Raw genomic sequence first — 16738 nt, forward strand, 5'->3', positions numbered from 1 at the left:
ATATATAACTTAAAATTGTCTTAGAATTATCAGTTTCTCTGATTTTACTTTTTATAGGTTTATGTTTAAGTAAAATGAACTTTGTTCTTTTATTCTATGACAACATGTCTCTGAAATTACAAGCAGAAATTTAGTATTTATTAGCAGGAAATGAGAAATGGTCAAAATAACAAAACAAAAAAAGATGCAGAGCTTTCAGACCTCAAATAATGCAAAGAAAACACGTTCATCTTCATTTAGAAACAACAACACCAATGTTTTAACCCAGGTATTTGGAGGAAAAAGCAGGAGGTTTTCAATGGACTCTTAATCTTTTCCAGAGCTTTATATTTATGAAGTTGAATTGATGGGGCGCCTCTAGAAAGTTTTGAACAAGAGTTGGGGGCGTTAAAAATACTAAAATTAAAGATCATAACAGAATGTCTTGAGTTTCTTTAGACATTTTGTTTTGACAGATTGTAAACATTTGGGTCTGCTTTCTTCTTTAAACAAAAATATTAATACTACTTTGTGTTTTTTCTCTCTCCGAAACAATATTTTCACCTTTATAAAATAATGTCTAAGTCTTTTCTTTTATCCAAAAGTGACTGTATTTTAGGAAGGTGACGACACTATTTGTTTTTATATTTTCCACTTTCAAAAGTCGTCTGATTTGATAGTTTCAGCAAAATCCTTACTTTTAAAATATTTTCCACCTCTTGATTTTTGACTAAACTGTGATCTCTCAGTTGACACAATGTGGATTAATGTCACATTTTAACTCGTTTTTTTTCCTATTCTTTCTGGGATATAGGGAGCTAATGGTTTTGAGTGAAATAATTGGATAAAATATTCATCTCTATTCCTCTTTGTTGATATTTACAAAAATATATTTTGCACATCAAATTTGTAGGAATGACCTTTTCCCCCTTCGGTTGTGATATTGTAAAAAAAAAAAAAAAAAAAGTCATGTCATGTAATCTAAACTGAAGTGTTTTTGGTTAGGCTAAACGTGGACGAGCAAAAACACCACATTTTGGATATTTTTGATCCAAACAAATTAAAAGCAAGGATTTGTAGACTCTTAAATAGTCATTAAAAAAGCTTAAGAGTTTGGGAGTCAGGTGTGAACACAAAGTGACTCAAACGTGTAAAAATTCCACTTCTAGATTCTCTCAATTCATTTTTTGTTTTATTTTCACTTGCAAAGTTGGGAAACTCATCCATTAAAACAAATATTCACATGAAATACTTTCCTCACATGGCGGATTTTCTCTTCACAGCTGAATGTTTTGCGCACCTGCGCGTAAAAACAACAAACATATAAAAGGCTTTTGCAGCAGCAGGCGTGTTTTTACAGTCTGCCAAACTAATGAGCGCTCGTCTCTGCAGGGCTCCGTGGAGGCGCAGTGTGGGCTCGTACTGAACGGCCAAGGGGGCGTCATCCGGAGAGGTAAGGACCCCCCGTTTATTTCCTCTCTGTGTTGTTGCACCGGAGGCCGTGGAAAACAGTCACGGCTCGACACAAGACAAGACAGCGAGCAGATAGACAAACAGGCGGAACACTCCTCTCTTGTCTGCTGTCAACATGTTACAGCAGGAACGGCCCCGCTTTTCTCGCCTGTTTAAACACTACACACACCCGCACTGCTCCCCGTTTCCACCGTGAAACGAACTGTCACTCAACACCTACGGTTTTTTTTTTTTTTTTTTTTTTTGTGCAGGCTTACTAAACTCTCCCAGACAATTAAAATGTCAACAAAGTCACGAACTAATGCGTAGTAATAATAATAATAATGCTAAATGACACATCAAAGGGCAGTGCTAGGCTACTTGTTTTGTTTACCGTTTATGCTAATCCGAATTAGCATTATTAGCTGCTGTTGTTAGCTGTGAGCACAATCAAGTTTTACTTCCGTTGTCAAGCACTCAAATTTTACAGACTTTACAGGAAATAAAATACTAATAAATGATCAACATATGATATAATACGATATATTTGCAGCCAGTTTTTGTTGTAAGAAAGGATTGTAGAGTAGCTAGCTGACTATGCTAGTGCCTCAAAATTAGTGTATTGGGCCTTTAATTTAACGTAGAATAACCCAGCTTTGCTGTTATTGATATGTAGATTGTGGTCAAATTTGTATTTACACTATTCGCTGGAGCTGGAGCTGGAGCTGCCTTATTGAGTTAAACAAATAAGCAATAAAAAACTTGCTTGTGCTGCCCCTTATAAAATGGCACCCTGGGCAGTGAGCCATAAAAAGTCAGTCAGTTATTATAATAAATAATAAAAATACAACTTTAATTTTCAATCACATTAGTAGCTCAGCTTTGCAATAAGCTAGCATTTATCAATGAAATGTATTTAAAATGTATACAGTTGGCTCTACATTTGATTCCTGTTGCTTTCTAAATACACTGTGTTTACTTTAGATATTATTATTTGTCAGACTGGACTGCAGAGCGCAGGTTTAGCCCTGTGGGTTTGGAGGATGAAGGTGTTTGAATCTACCTGTGCGCGTGTTGTTTGAGCCTGAATAAACACGTAGCAGGCCGTCCTGTTTCCTCACGAGTGGGGCTTAAAACACGCTGCGGATCTTCTTTTTGCTCCATCAAAGCTCGCTTGTGCTTCTTTTCCTGCATGGTGACTCTGTGTAATTTTCCACACAGAGGCAGAAAAGGAAGGCTGGTGTCTTTTGGGTTTAATTTTTCATCAGCCCTGCCCTGCCTAGGTGTTGGGGCTTTTCTCTCGGATTGACGCGGGAATCCCTCCGCCATCACTTTCGGTTAATGGTGCGCCGTATTTGGCCCTGAGCTCAGCCGCTGCAACCATCACAACCAATAATCTTTGCTTTACCTCCCGCTCCCGTATCGATAGCTTCTCTCGCCTCGGGCGCACGCTTTGATATGCTAATGCCGAGCGGGGCCCCCGGATTCAGCCGAGATCATATTAATGTTGTTCTTTCTGACTGCGGCTTTGGCGGCATGAATATTCACATAACCTTTTTCAAAAGAAAATCACTCAAGAAATGCGGATCCTACTTAGGAGGAGTCGTCTGTGTTTTTAATCACGCTGCTTTCCCTTTCCCCACTTCTTCAGCCTAACAGCAGCCCGGAAAGATCAAGCTGATCTGTCTGACGCGCGCCCCCGCTACGTTACCACGCGCACGCACTCACGCACGCACATCCGCTCTTCGTTCTTTTTTTTTTCTTTCTCCTTTTGCAGCTATAAACATTGTTGTTAAAATATGAGGAGAATGGCATTTGGCCCTTGTCTCTTTTTCTTTAATTTTCGTGGCAAACTCGTAAAAGGCGCTTGATTCCGCGTGTGATCCCGCCCGCCGCTCGCGCCGCAGCCCGAGGCTACTCTCCGTTGCTTAAATACCGTTATCGCCTCTGGGCCCGCGCGCTCCACTGACTGCACTACCGGCAATAGCTCTTTTCGATCGCCCTTGGCAACATAAAATACAAACTACTTTGAATCAAAACATTTTTAGGGGAATTAATATGATGTGAACCGCGCGGCTTTCAGAGACGCGCGCCCCCCTGTCAGAGCGCGTGAGCCTGACGGACAGGTGAGCGCGGGTTCGTGTCACATCGTGCCCAGACACGGGGCCGCGCACGCGCACGCACCAGCTTAACGAACAGCAGCCTTATCTATCGATTCCTTGAGCCTCCAGTCGTCCATGTTTGACAGGCTGAGTGGAAGTGGAGGCTGGTACAAATGGTGCAGCTGGAGTCCAGCCGGCCTTTGTTTCCACAGCAGCGAGGTGTTCCAGGTATGAAAGCTGCAAAGCAGCTGGATGACACCTCTTCTTTATTTATATAACAGCCTTCCTGTAGCCAGAAAATGAGGAAAAGCCACAACATTTCTGCTGACTATGAATAAAAGATTGTCAGTGGAGGAGGAAGAAGAAGAAAAAAAACAACAGGGTACAGCTTGTTTAGTTTAGTTTATGTTTATTTATTTGTCATCCACAAGAACGGTTTAAAAAGATTTGGCCCCCGGCTAATTTCTATCTGTTCTCCCAAGGCAGGTAAACAAAATGCATATAAGATGCAAATAAAATCACGATTAATCGTCTTAATTCAAATTTCCCTTCATTTCATTTGGACGCCAACAGATCTGAGGATAATTTCAACCCACTAACAGCATCAGTGCAGCATTAATAATAATAATAATAATAATAATAATAATAATAATAATAATAATAATAATAATAATAATAATAATAATAGTTATTATTATTATTATTCCAATTAAAGCTTCAAAGTATCAAACTTCAGTATCTAATATGTACACAGTAAAAATGCTGGTGTTTAATTAACACCCAAAAGTGTCTATATGTGTCCAAGTCAGCTGGTGTTAAAGTAACACTTTTGAAAGTGTTAAAAGATTGACACCCATTTTTTTGTTAAATTATCATCGGTCTATAATACTGAAATGGGTTTAAGAAAAGTTAAACTTTCCATTTCTGTGTATTGTTTTGAATATTTTCCACTGGATTTGATTGATATTGACACCTTGTGGGTCAATTATTTACTTTTTTTTAACACCACATTATGTTTTGTGATCAACACTACACTGGTGTTACTTTTAATATATTTTAACACCAGCACCGTTGTAAATGTTAATGTGACTCTGTATTGTTGAATTTAACACCAGCTGACTTGGACACATACAGACACTTTTGGGTGTTAATTCAACACTTGCATTTTTACTGTGCAGAGGATGTTTACTTTTAAGACTTTGGTTTGTTTTGTTTTGGTAATTCAAAGTGTGGCGGGTCTGGCTGCTGAGCAGCGTCTGGTCAGATTTACTAGCATGCACATTTCTATAGCTAAGCTAAAAAAGAACCCATAACATTCACATAAAAGACATAAAAGCTCATAAACATTTATTCAAATTTCCTAAACTGTAGCTTAATGTTAATCCTGCAGCTCCAAGAGGAAAGTTATTACTGAAATTATCTAGTTCTCTACCTTTAGCCAATACATCTGATTACTTCATTGATGATCAGCTTTATTGTTGATTGCTTTAATCCAGAGAAAAGAGAAATAACTTCGTTTAAGGTTATAACTTTTTTAATGACAATATAAAACTTGGGATCAAAACAGAAAATCACTTCAGTTTTTAGAAAATATTCAACTTTCTTCTTAAAATTCTCATCTTCTGGAAAACGAGAAGTTATTATTTGAGGCAGGAAGTTTCAGGTGATGTGAGTCAGAATCTGAAGGGCATGAAAATAAATTTATAACCGATGAATTCATGTAAGATCAGGCTGGATTGATCAAATAACTACAAACACTTTACTACTAAAGGCAGCGCAAACGTTTTTAAGAAGCGGGATGGAAAAGCATTTTATCGAGACAGAAGTGTAAAAAGAGAATATTCTGAAAAGGTCTTTTAAATTTATGTGTAAAGTTTCATCCAGGACAAAAAATGCTTACAAATCACTTAAATTATGTTTTAACTACAAAAAACAAATTTGTTTTTTCCTTACACTGAATCAACACTTTGTAAAGTTCAAAAGTTAGTGCATAAATATCATAAAAAATAAAAACAAACCAAATGTTCAAGTCTACATGATTCAAATCTCGTATTTTTTAAAGTTTTTCCTGTTTTATGTCGTCTTGGTCTCTAATTCAACATGTTTTGTCTGATTGCTTTGCAGTGAAATTAGATCTAGAAAACGAGGAGAGTGAGACGTTGGCAGTTGTTAAAAATGTTACATATGTTATATATATCAAACATGAGTTAAAAGTGATTTTATTTGGTAAGTTAGTGCTTTGAAACTGGGCCTCATTGGTCACGTTCCCAACTCGCCCGTCTTCCTACATTTAGACAAACTATTTAAATTATACTTCATAAACAAAATAAGCATTTCTCTACAATCGCATATTGCTACAGCAGGAGTTTTACTGCATCATTTGTTAGCTTTTAGTTTAGTTCAAAATAATTAGAATTTAAATCAAATGTGCATGGAAACTTTTTACGTTGTTTTTATGTCAGGAATGAAAGTTTGCATTGATGCCAAGGAGCTGAGCTTATTTTAAAAACAAGAAGTGATTCAGACGATTTAATTCTGTTCTGAAGTCGACATAGTTACTCGATTCGCTGTAAACACATAATACCGGCCCTTTAATTAACAAAAAAACCTGATTTTGTAAAGCTTGTGGATCTGCTTCATTATTATATTTCATATTAGGATAAATATTTTCCTTTTAAAACTAAATTAGATTTACCTGAAAGACAAAAAAGTATCTAAAATCTGGTTTTCCAAGCAACAGTAGATGTGCTGATGCTCCCACAGTGAGTTGCCATGAAATAAAAACCTTGCTGGTGGTCAAATACCCCCAGAAAGGATCGTCCGGTCTTAGCCTGCAGCGCCGCTCTGCTCAGCCTAAAAGGCGTCTTTTTATTTCACTTCATCACTTCCAACGCGGCTAATAACAAAGCGACACACCCTGCTGTTAGATCTGATAACGAGGCGGATAAATAATAGAATATAGCCCAGAGTGGATCAGACAGAAACCTTGCATTTCAGCCACTTAGGCTGTTCGCTGCAGTGAAAGCTTAATAATGAAAACACACAGCCAGAGAAGTCAATACATATTTTACATCTGTACATAAATGCGTCTCGGTCCGGACCGGTAGCGCTGATGCAGGTGTGATTAATAATGCGAAGCCGCTTTCTGCATCTTGAAGGCTTTGCTTTTGTTTTTCCCCTCCTGGAAGAAAAACTCTTACATAAACTTTAATATTGAGCCGAACCTGGAACATGAATACATGCAGATGATGTTATATTTAAAATGTCTGTTTGAGGTTCGCCTTCGTTTTCTGTGAGGATTTTCCTGAAATGATTGGTCAGAAATGATCTGATAGATAAAAGTTTTGCTTCGGCGCTTTAGAAATTAGATTTTTTTTCTACGATTGAAGTTTTTTGGGGAACAGTGGGTTCAGGTTGGAAAGAGTCGATTTGAAACATGCAGACCTGACTGGATGTTCTGGCTTCAGGGTTAGCGTTGAAATGCCAAAAGTTTTCTTCTCACGCGTCGACTTTCCACTCGTCCGACTCTTTATAAATCATTAGAAATGAAACCTGAGCGAGAAACGAGATAAAAGATGTTCTCATCGATTCTGTCACATCTGCACATCTTTTCTTTGCTCTGCCTTCGGGATTAAACCAGATTTCACACAGATGAACATGAGGATCATCTCAACGAAACAACAAATGTACACGTTTCTTTTAAACAAATATATATTTACCCTTAAACAAGCCTCTTGCTAAGTATTTTTCTTTATTTTAAAGGAATAATATGTCAGTTTGTGACCAGAAATGAGTTTCCTGAATTCAAACAGAGCAGAAGGAACATCCAGATTTCTTTTAATAATAAAAATGTCCTTGTGGGCTCCCGTAGCTCTGCAGATCCTTTAAAACGCACCAGATATGTTAGGTACATTTTATTCTGTCCCTGGTAAAACAAAGCAGGCTGTTTATGGGGTTGAGTTAAAGCTGCAGGGGTTTAATACTTTCATAAGTTCCTCCAATAATAATAATCAAACAACATGAAAATATTTTCTATTCGCTGTAATTATTTAGGGCTGGAAGTGAGTAACAGGAAGAAATACATAAATGTGTCTCAAATTGATAAAACACAAAGTATTAATCATATATTCATAAAAAAATAAGTTGCACATAAGTTTAACAGATCTAATGGGCTTAATTCTGATTTTCAATTACATATTTTAGCGTTTTGGTCAAAATTCAAACATCTCAGCAATTAAAAACTAGTTAACATGTTGATAAACGTTGAAATGTCAAAGACTTTAATCTGTCCTAATCTATTAGGATTAGGGCCATACTACGAAAAAAATGAAGTAGTATGAGAATAAAATCAAAATAATACAAGATTAAAATCATATAATAAGACAAAAGTCAAAATACTAAGAGAATAAAGTTGAAATAATGAAAACAAAGTCATAATATTATGAGAATAATGTGAAAATGTTGAGAATAAAATCATATTATGAAAAATAAAGCAATATGTTACAAGAATAAAGTTCAAATAATGAAAATAAAATCATAATATTACGAGACTAATGTGAAAATATTGAGAATAAAGTTGAAGCAATACAAGAATAAAGTCAGAAACTTATGACCTTATTCTCATAATTGTACATATTTTTAAGTTCTTATCTGACTCTCCTTGATAATCCTGCACTAATCACATTTATTTATATTTCCTGCTGGTTCTTCCAGTCTCTAAATGCCCAAACGTTGCGGTTTTTGCCCCTCTGACCTCTGACCTCTGCGTGTTTGCAGGGGGGACGTGCGTGGTGAATCCCACAGACCTGTTCTGCTCCGTACCGGGTCGCCTGTCGCTGCTCAGCTCCACCTCCAAGTACAAAGTCACCATCGCCGAGGTGAAGAGACGACTTTCCCCTCCAGAGTGCCTCAACGCCTCCCTGCTGGGCGGCATCCTGCGCAGGTCGGTGCAGAAACACAACCCGGATGGTCAAAATGTCTTAATTTAACCGTTTAAATCCTCCCGCAACGCGCAGCAGTGGACGAGCGAGGACATTTTTTTTTGGTGGAGAGGGACTTTTGGGTAGCAGAAGCTCTCGTTTTTCAGGCCTAAATCTGGCTGCTGAGCTTCGGAGAGTCTTTGTAGCCCTCAGATAAAACAGAGGATATATTTCTGCGCCCACAAGAAGGCCGGGGCTGCACGCGCCGCCATGCCCAGGGAGCCGGAGGGAGGCGAGACCAGGCCAAAGCACGCCAGGATCACAGGCAGCAGAGGAAGGCAGGAGTTGCCAGCGCTGTATTATTGATGAGCTGGAGAGAAAAGGAGAAGAGAGGAGGGAGAGAATATGGCTACCAGACGAGGCATCAACAAAGGCAGAGGGAAAAAACAGCAGCACAAACCGAGAGGCTCGTCTTTATGTGGATTAATATTGATTATGCTCCAAATATTGGTGCTACGTGTTAGCTGTGCAGGAGCGGAGGAACTCCTCCAATAAAACCGTCATAAAGGTGTTATTAATCCAACCACTAATAATCTATCAATTATTCTGACGATTAATCAGATAACTGGATAGAAAAATGGCACATTCTGCAGATTATCTTTATATTTATATATGCAGCTCTGGAAAAATTAAGAGACCCCTTCAGATGATCAGTGAAATCTAGAATAAATATACAAATATATATGAGAGAAACCATAAAAACAAACTAAATTTGGATAATTTGTACTAAAAAATCTGCATTATACAAAAAAAATTAAGAGACAACTTAAAATGATCAGATTCTCTAATTTTACTCTTTATAGGTTTATGTTTGAGTAAAATGAACATTGTTCTTTTATTCTATGAGCTGCTGACAACATGTCTGTGAAATTACAAGCAAAGATTTTTATTATGAGAAAAGATCAAAATGAGAAAAAAGATGCAAAGAAAACAAGTTCATGTTCAGTTAGAAACAACAAAACTGATGATTTAACTCAGAAATCAGTACTTGGAGGAAAAACCTGGAGGTTTTCAATGCGGCTCTTAGTTTTGCTCCAGTGCTGTTTGTAAGAAAGACATTAAAAGATGAAGATAAAAACATTTAAGATGAAATATCTTTAGCCGACACTTGATTATTTGTAGCAAAGTTTGCATCTGCAGCTAAAAAACTCTTCAAACGTGTGAAAGTTCAGCCTTTTCTGCTGGATTTATCAATAAAGTGTAGCGATAATCTGTTGACTAATTTTGGATTAACCAAATAATAAACGCACAACAATAAGAGATTTTAATTTTATTTATTTTTAGCTTTATTTTCTATCTATAATCTATTTGCAGATTATTTAATTTATATCATTTATGATCTTATAAGTTAAATTATCTGCCAGTGGAACCAGAACTTTTTAATCAATATTAAGGATTTATTTACTTAAAACAAGCTCCTACATCCTGCTAAAAAGTTACTTTTGAGTTAATTTATCTTATTTCAAGTGTAACAAGATATTTGCATTAGAAACTAAACCAGAAATACCTGGTAAGATTTACAGACAAATGTTTTTTAATATAATGCAAAATGTACAGTGTGTGTATTTTGTGTAGTTTTGGTTTAATTACTGCTCTGATTATGTTGTTCCTTCAGAAAACGGCCTTTGTTTTTGAGCTCTAATACAGTTAGCAATTAATTGATTACTGAATAAGGTGATGATTATTTCAATAATCGATTAATCAGATTAATCAGATTAATTGTTTCAGCCCTATTTATCAAAGAATAGGCGGCTAAATTTCAAAATTTGCTTCACAGAATCTCGGTTCAGTGCAGAATTAACCGTTTGAGGTCTAAACAATCTGAATATTTAAGATTTTGAACAAGACAGAAGCAAACAGCTCTGAAAAAATAATTAAAAAGTTACTTATAGATCCTTTAATTTTGATGAAGTTGTACAAAGTCCATCCATCCATTTTCTTCCGCTTATCCGGGGTCGGGTCGCGGGGGCAGCAGCTTCAGAAGGGAGGCCCAGACTTCCCTCCCCAGCCACTTCTTCCAGCTCCTCCAGGAACCCCAAGGCGTTCCCAGGCCAGCTGAGAGACATAGTCCCTCCAGCGTGTCCTGGGTCTTCCCTCCKCCCGGTGGSMSRYGRRCMCCTCACCAGGGAGGCGTCCAGGAGGCATCCTGACCAGATGCCCGAGCCTCAACTGGCTCCTCTCGATGTGGAGGAGCAGCGGCTCTACTCTGAGTCCCYCCCGGATGACCGAGCTTCTCACCCTATCTCTAAGGGAGAGCCCAGCCACCCTGCGGAGGAAACCCATTTCGGCCGCTTGTACCCGTGATCTCGTTCTTTCGGTCATGACCCAAAGCTCATGACCATAGATGAGGGTGGGAACGTAGATCGACCGGTAAATCGAGAGCTTCGCTTTTTGGCTCAGCTCTCTCTTCACCACGACGGACCGGTACAGCGCCCGCTTCACAGTAGACGCTGCCCCAATCCGCCTGTCGATCTCCCGCTCCCTTCTTCCCTCATTCGTGAACAAGATCCCCAGATACTTAAACTCCTCCACTTGAGGCAGGACGACCCTCCAGACCCGGAGAAGGCACTCTACCCTTTTCCGGCTAAAGACCATGGCCTCGGATTTGGAGGCACTGAGCCTCATCTCGGCTGCGAACCGCTCCAGTGAGAGCTGCAGATCATGATCCGATGAAGCCAACAGAACCACATCATCCGCAAAAAGCAGAGATGTGATCCTAAGGCCACCAAAACGGATCCCCTCCACCTCGGCTGCTCCTAGAAATTCTGTCCATGAAGGTAATGAACAGAATCGGTGACAAAGGGGAGCCTTGGCGGAGTCCAACTCTCACCGGAAACGAGCCCGACTTACTGCCGGCAATGCGGACCAGACTCTGACTCAGAGTTGTACAAAGTATATCAGAAAATAGCTTCAGCATCGTCGGAGGTTGTAATACTTGAGAGCAGATCAGGAAGCTTTTTTGAATAAAAACTGATCATCTGCTGACGTATTTGATATTTTTTGGCGCCCCTTATGTCATGCCGCCCTCTGCAGAGAGCCACTTTGGTTTGATCAAAAAATGTCACTAAATGTAAAGTTTCTTTACTCCTTTAATTTCACATTCCTAAATACATTTTAAAAACAATATGCGAGGGAAATGTGCCGCTACAATTTCCACACTAAAAATGAATAATTGTTGCCTTCAGGACAACAAAACGCAAAGCAAAACCTCGTTTTATGCAATAAATTAAATGTTTTCATCCTCACTTTGCCTTTGTTCAGTTCCATCACTGAAGCTCTTTAGAGGATCACTCAAAATATCGTCTCCTTCTGCAGCTAAACGTACGACTTTGTTTTGGCAGAGCAAAGTCCAAGAACGGCGGCCGGTGTCTTCGTGAGAAACTCGACCGTTTGGGCCTCAACCTGCCGGCAGGACGGAGGAAAGCTGCCAACGTCACGCTGCTCACCTCCCTGGTGGAAGGCGCGTCACGCCGCTCGTCACGTTTTTAATATTTAATCCGCTCTCCTCCTCGCCTCCACGCTCATTCCTGGTGCTTTTGTTGGCTGCAGGTGAGGCGCTCCACCTGGCGAGGGACTTCGGCTACACCTGTGAGACCGAGTTTCCCAGCAAGGCGGTGGGAGAACATTTGGCGAGGCAGCACAGCGAGCCGAAAGAGACCAACGCACGCAAGAAGATGGTTCTGGCAACAAAGTGAGGAGGAGACAGAAACACGCTGCAAACAGAAACAAAATGTTACCAAGTGATAATCTGAGTAAAATGAGACAAAACTCATTTACAGCTGATTTTCTGCCGGATCAGAGCTTCTTTTAAGTCAATAATATTGATTTGTTTCACTTGTAACGAGACATTTTTCCCAAAAGTGAAACAATCTGACAGTGAAACTTGGATTTTCATTAATATTAAGGAATAAAACGAGTTTCTGCTCCTGTAACTTAGTTTGTTCTTATTTAAAGTGAACTAAGATATTTGCTTTAGAAATCAGAGCAGAAATAGATTTTGTGTTTTTGCAGTGCACATATGAAACATAATCATAAATAGTCTCATCTCACATGGTTCTGGATTTACAATGTCAGATGATCTTTGATAAGTTTTCTTGGTGCTTAAAACCTAAAAAATGTTTGTTTTAGTAATGAATAAGCACATTTTTCTCCTCATATATCATTTATCGTGATAAATTTCTCAATAATTTTGATTTATCGCCATCACAATAAATTCCAGCTAATGATATTTAAAGACCTGCAAACTGTCTGGATTGTTAGTTTTACTGTTCTCTGCACCGTTAAATGCATCCGCAGTTTAATTACTCTTCTTCATGTGTTTGCTGTGACAGTCGCACCAATACAGTTCAATATTTTTTATCGTCAGTTTTATGATAAAACTTTAAATCCAAATCGTGAATTTTAAAACCTGACCACGTCCTTCTCTACATGATCGGAGTTGTTATTGCATTTTTTCTGAAGATGGTGGGTTTGTGGGGAGTAATGAAGTTGGGTTTGTGCTGGTGGTCGGGGACAGATGGTGAACTCTTCCTCTCTCCCTCCCTCCTTCTGCCTGTCAGGCAAATCTGTAAGGAGTTCCAGGACCTGCTGAGCCAGGACCGCTCTCCTCTGGGCTCCTCCAGGCCGACCCCCATCCTGGACCTGGACATCCAGAGACACCTCACACACTTCAGGTAGCATTCACACAAACTAACACGTCAGGAGAGACATAGCCGCTCTGTCTGTGTTACTCTTGGTTTTAAAAACTGCAGCGAGACGCTCTGCGCGTTGTGCCAGTGACCTCTCTGCTACTTTCCAAACGACGCAGCTGTGCTTTTGGAGATTTGGCACAAACAGTGAGAGGAGCCTCATTACGGGAAATGTCACATTTGAGAAAAGTTACCAAACTGATGGAGAGGGTTGAGATATTCACTGATGCAAAGAGGAAAAGTGAAGAACTCCATGCTTGACGTCAGGAATGTCGAACTCATGTTTGTTTTGGGCCAAATTAAGACCATGAAGCTCTTAAAGGGCCGGTTGGGCCAGAATGCATTGATAAAACCTGATCACTAACTGACTGTTAAAATATCAATGAATTATTCAAATTAAATATTATCGAACATCTTTCCAGTTCTTCCAGGTTTTTGTGATTCTTTTTGTGATTTTTCCAATAAAAATCAAAATGTTTGTGGTTCTAATTTGGAAATATTTGCGCTTATTTATGACGGTAAACGTGACTTTTTATTCCTCGCTGTATAGATCCTGGACTATAATCTCACATCAATTAAGGCTGAGGCAGATGTTTAGTACAAGAAAGAAAGTTTTTGACAATTTTTGAGAAAAATCTGCAATAAACTCCCAGTTAGGTATTGGTGCAAAAACGTGCAGGAATTTGTTGATTTTGTGTGAATTTCCACAATAATTCTTAACAAACTGGACGGACTGATTGATATAATTTTGCAGTAAACAGATAAAAACGGCATTGATTTGATTGATAACATCATATTTAAGCACATTTAGTTTTTAGCCTAAAATCTAGAGGGCCACATAAAAAACTACGGCGGGCCAGATTTGGCCCACGAGCCTCAAGTTTGACACATTTGCTTTAAGTGATTAATATGAGAGATGAGTATTTTGTTTTTGTGACTCTGCAGTGACTTTTATTCAGCATCGTTTGAAATTTATGGAAGGAACACAAATTAGAAGGATGTTAAGATAATTTGACCGAGACCTCGTCTTGCCTGAATGGATTTAATTTTGCTGCCTGATCATTTCTGCAAATGAAGAACCACTCAGCTGTTTTTGGTGTCTGGAAAATGAGCAGATTTAAAAACCTCCTGATAATCTGACCTCCAGCATGTTTGGTCAGCTGGTTTTACCGCTGTACAATGGCTGCTGGAGAAGGCAAGTGTTTTGTTGTTGACTTACCATCCAGAAACCACTTCCTGCATTCCTGTTGGTTGTGCAGAAGGCTCCTCTTTTGCTTTTCAAAGACGTACAGCTGTGTAATTGCGCATCTGTTTGCAGCCGTTTTCTCAGGTGTGAGTGTAAACGCTGGCGTTGGGGGCGTGGCCAGCAGCAGCCCATTTGGATTTAAAGTGACAAGACGCCCCAAAACATTCTGAGCAGATTAAAATCTCATTATCCAAGGATGATGTTGTGCAGAAATGTAAAAACATGTTTTGTATGCCCCATATCCTCACTTGTTCTGATGACTTTGTGAAAAAATGTCGAGTTTCTGAGCTAAATATTTTAGCCACCTAACGAAAAAGTGCAAAGTGACAACGGGGAAGGAAGGAATAGAGATGTGTAGGTCTAGAAAATTAAATAAAGTCTTATAAATGAACTATTATTGAACATAGTGTGGTGACAATCAAAGCTTTTAGTGTCTAAATCCTCCCTCATGAACTGCTGAAGCCTAATTTAGACATTCAGTGGACATTAAAACCCTGAAGAAGCAGCAGCAGCTGCTTTCCCTGCAGTTTTGAAAGAATCTGCAGTGATTTAAGATTCCTAAATAATCCCAAACTCTCCTCTGGACTCGGTTGATCTCACGTTTCTCCGTCTCCTCCCTGCAGCCTGATCACTCACGGCTTCGGCACGCCGGCGGTCTGCGCGGCGCTCAGCACCTTCCAGACGGTCCTCAGCGAGATGCTCAACTACCTGGACAAAAACTCGAGCGGCAAAACGAGCGGGCCGAACGAGCAACAGATCAACAGCAGCTCGGAAAAGACGCAGCTCCGGAAAACAGCCGAATCCCAGAACAAAGACGGGAAGTCAGAAAAGACTGAGTAGCATCTCTTACCCCCGACACTCACACACCTGGTTGCCGTGCCTTGGAGCGCTGAATCTTAGGAGTGTATCTGTGTGTGTGTGTGTGTGTGTGTGTGTGTGTGTGTGTGTGTGTGTGTGTGTGTGTGTGTGTGTGTGTGTGTGTGTGTGTGTGTGAGACTCCCACACATTTTGAGTAACTTCTGAAGGAAATATTTATTCCTATTTATTTATCTTAAGTGGAAGTCTGACACTAATTTAAGTTTCCAGAACACAGAAAGTGAGAAATACAAAACATTACAAAGTATTTTTGGTCTAGTTTCTGGCGTAAATGAATAAATACGTTTGAAATAAAACAAAACTAATTTAAAAGTAACTTTTCAGTTCTTATACATTATAGAAAAAGTATTGAGTGAAACAGATTCTTGATTTAAAACCAGCTCCTACGTCTTACTTTGTTTTATTTCAAGTGCACCAAGATATTTGCACTAGGAACTCGACCAAATATACTTGGTAATATTTTGTGTTTTTACAGTGAACATTTACTGTAGTTCTTTATTTATTTATTCTGAAAAAGTTTTATTTTTCCAGGTCGGGGTGTGAAGCTCTACATATCAGTGCATTTGTTCTGCAAAACTGCAAAAACTCAAAATGTTTTTCGGCTCTGATAATCGATCTGTTCAGATCACTTGAGGAGTAATTGATTACAAATGTTTACATTTTGTTTCTCTGCGTTTTTATCAGACCAGATCTGGATGCAGACTCTCCTGACCTCTTGAACATCAGTCAGGGTTTTTATGTCAGAATCGTCTTGCAAAAGTTTTCACGCCGCTTGAACTTTTTCACTTTTTCGTCTTGTTGCAACCACGAGCAGAAACGTTTCATTTGGATTTCATGTGAAAGAAAGTTAAGCATAGTTGCAAAAAGAAGAAAGAAAGCAGACAAATACTTTAGATTTTTATTATATCCTGCAAACAGATTCCCCCAAATTCTTTCCACGATAATTCTCAAGAACCTGGAGGGACTGATTGATATAATTTGACAGTAAACAGATAAAAACTGCATTGATTTGATTGATAACATGATATTTAATCATTTAACCTAGAGGGCCACATAAAAAGCTACAGCGGGCCGTATTTGGCCCACGGGCCTCGAGTTTGACACAATGCAGTGAACGTCTTTTCAGATAATTATGAGAAAATGGAAACAGTCATGACTGCAAAAGTCGTTCATCTAAAAAAATACAAGTCAAAAAGTCACAGCAAACGTAAAAAATGAATTTTCTTGACAATTTGCTTAAGTTTGTGTTGCGCGTCATTCTGAACACCATGGTGGTGGCAGTGTTATGCTGTGGGAATGCAGGAAGCTGCTCAGAGTTGATGGGAAGCACAGGAAGTAAAAACCAATATGAAAAGCTGGTAGAAACTCAACACAAAAGACTCACTGCTGCAGCTGCTGCTGCTGGAGCTGCTGCTG

General features: G+C 39.1%; 1 protein-coding gene across 5 annotated transcripts in view; it reads left to right on the plus strand.

Annotated features, from left to right (window-relative positions):
* tfap2d (transcription factor AP-2 delta (activating enhancer binding protein 2 delta)) overlaps window positions 1-16353 on the plus strand; it is a 36090-nt gene extending 19737 nt beyond the window's left edge. For all 5 annotated transcript variants that reach the window (XM_008397320.2, XM_017302319.1, XM_008397319.2 and 2 more), the window contains 6 exons: window positions 1372-1432; window positions 8310-8475; window positions 11854-11972; window positions 12062-12203; window positions 13072-13185; window positions 15070-16353. In XM_008397320.2, coding sequence (XP_008395542.1) covers window positions 1372-1432; window positions 8310-8475; window positions 11854-11972; window positions 12062-12203; window positions 13072-13185; window positions 15070-15286 — 819 coding nt within the window. In that variant the 3' untranslated portion in view covers window positions 15287-16353. The remainder of the gene's footprint in view (window positions 1-1371; window positions 1433-8309; window positions 8476-11853; window positions 11973-12061; window positions 12204-13071; window positions 13186-15069) is intronic.
* The last annotated feature ends 385 nt before the right edge of the window (window positions 16354-16738 follow it).

Source organism: Poecilia reticulata, linkage group LG21, assembly GCF_000633615.1.
Source record: "Poecilia reticulata strain Guanapo linkage group LG21, Guppy_female_1.0+MT, whole genome shotgun sequence".
Taxonomy (NCBI): domain Eukaryota; kingdom Metazoa; phylum Chordata; class Actinopteri; order Cyprinodontiformes; family Poeciliidae; genus Poecilia; species Poecilia reticulata.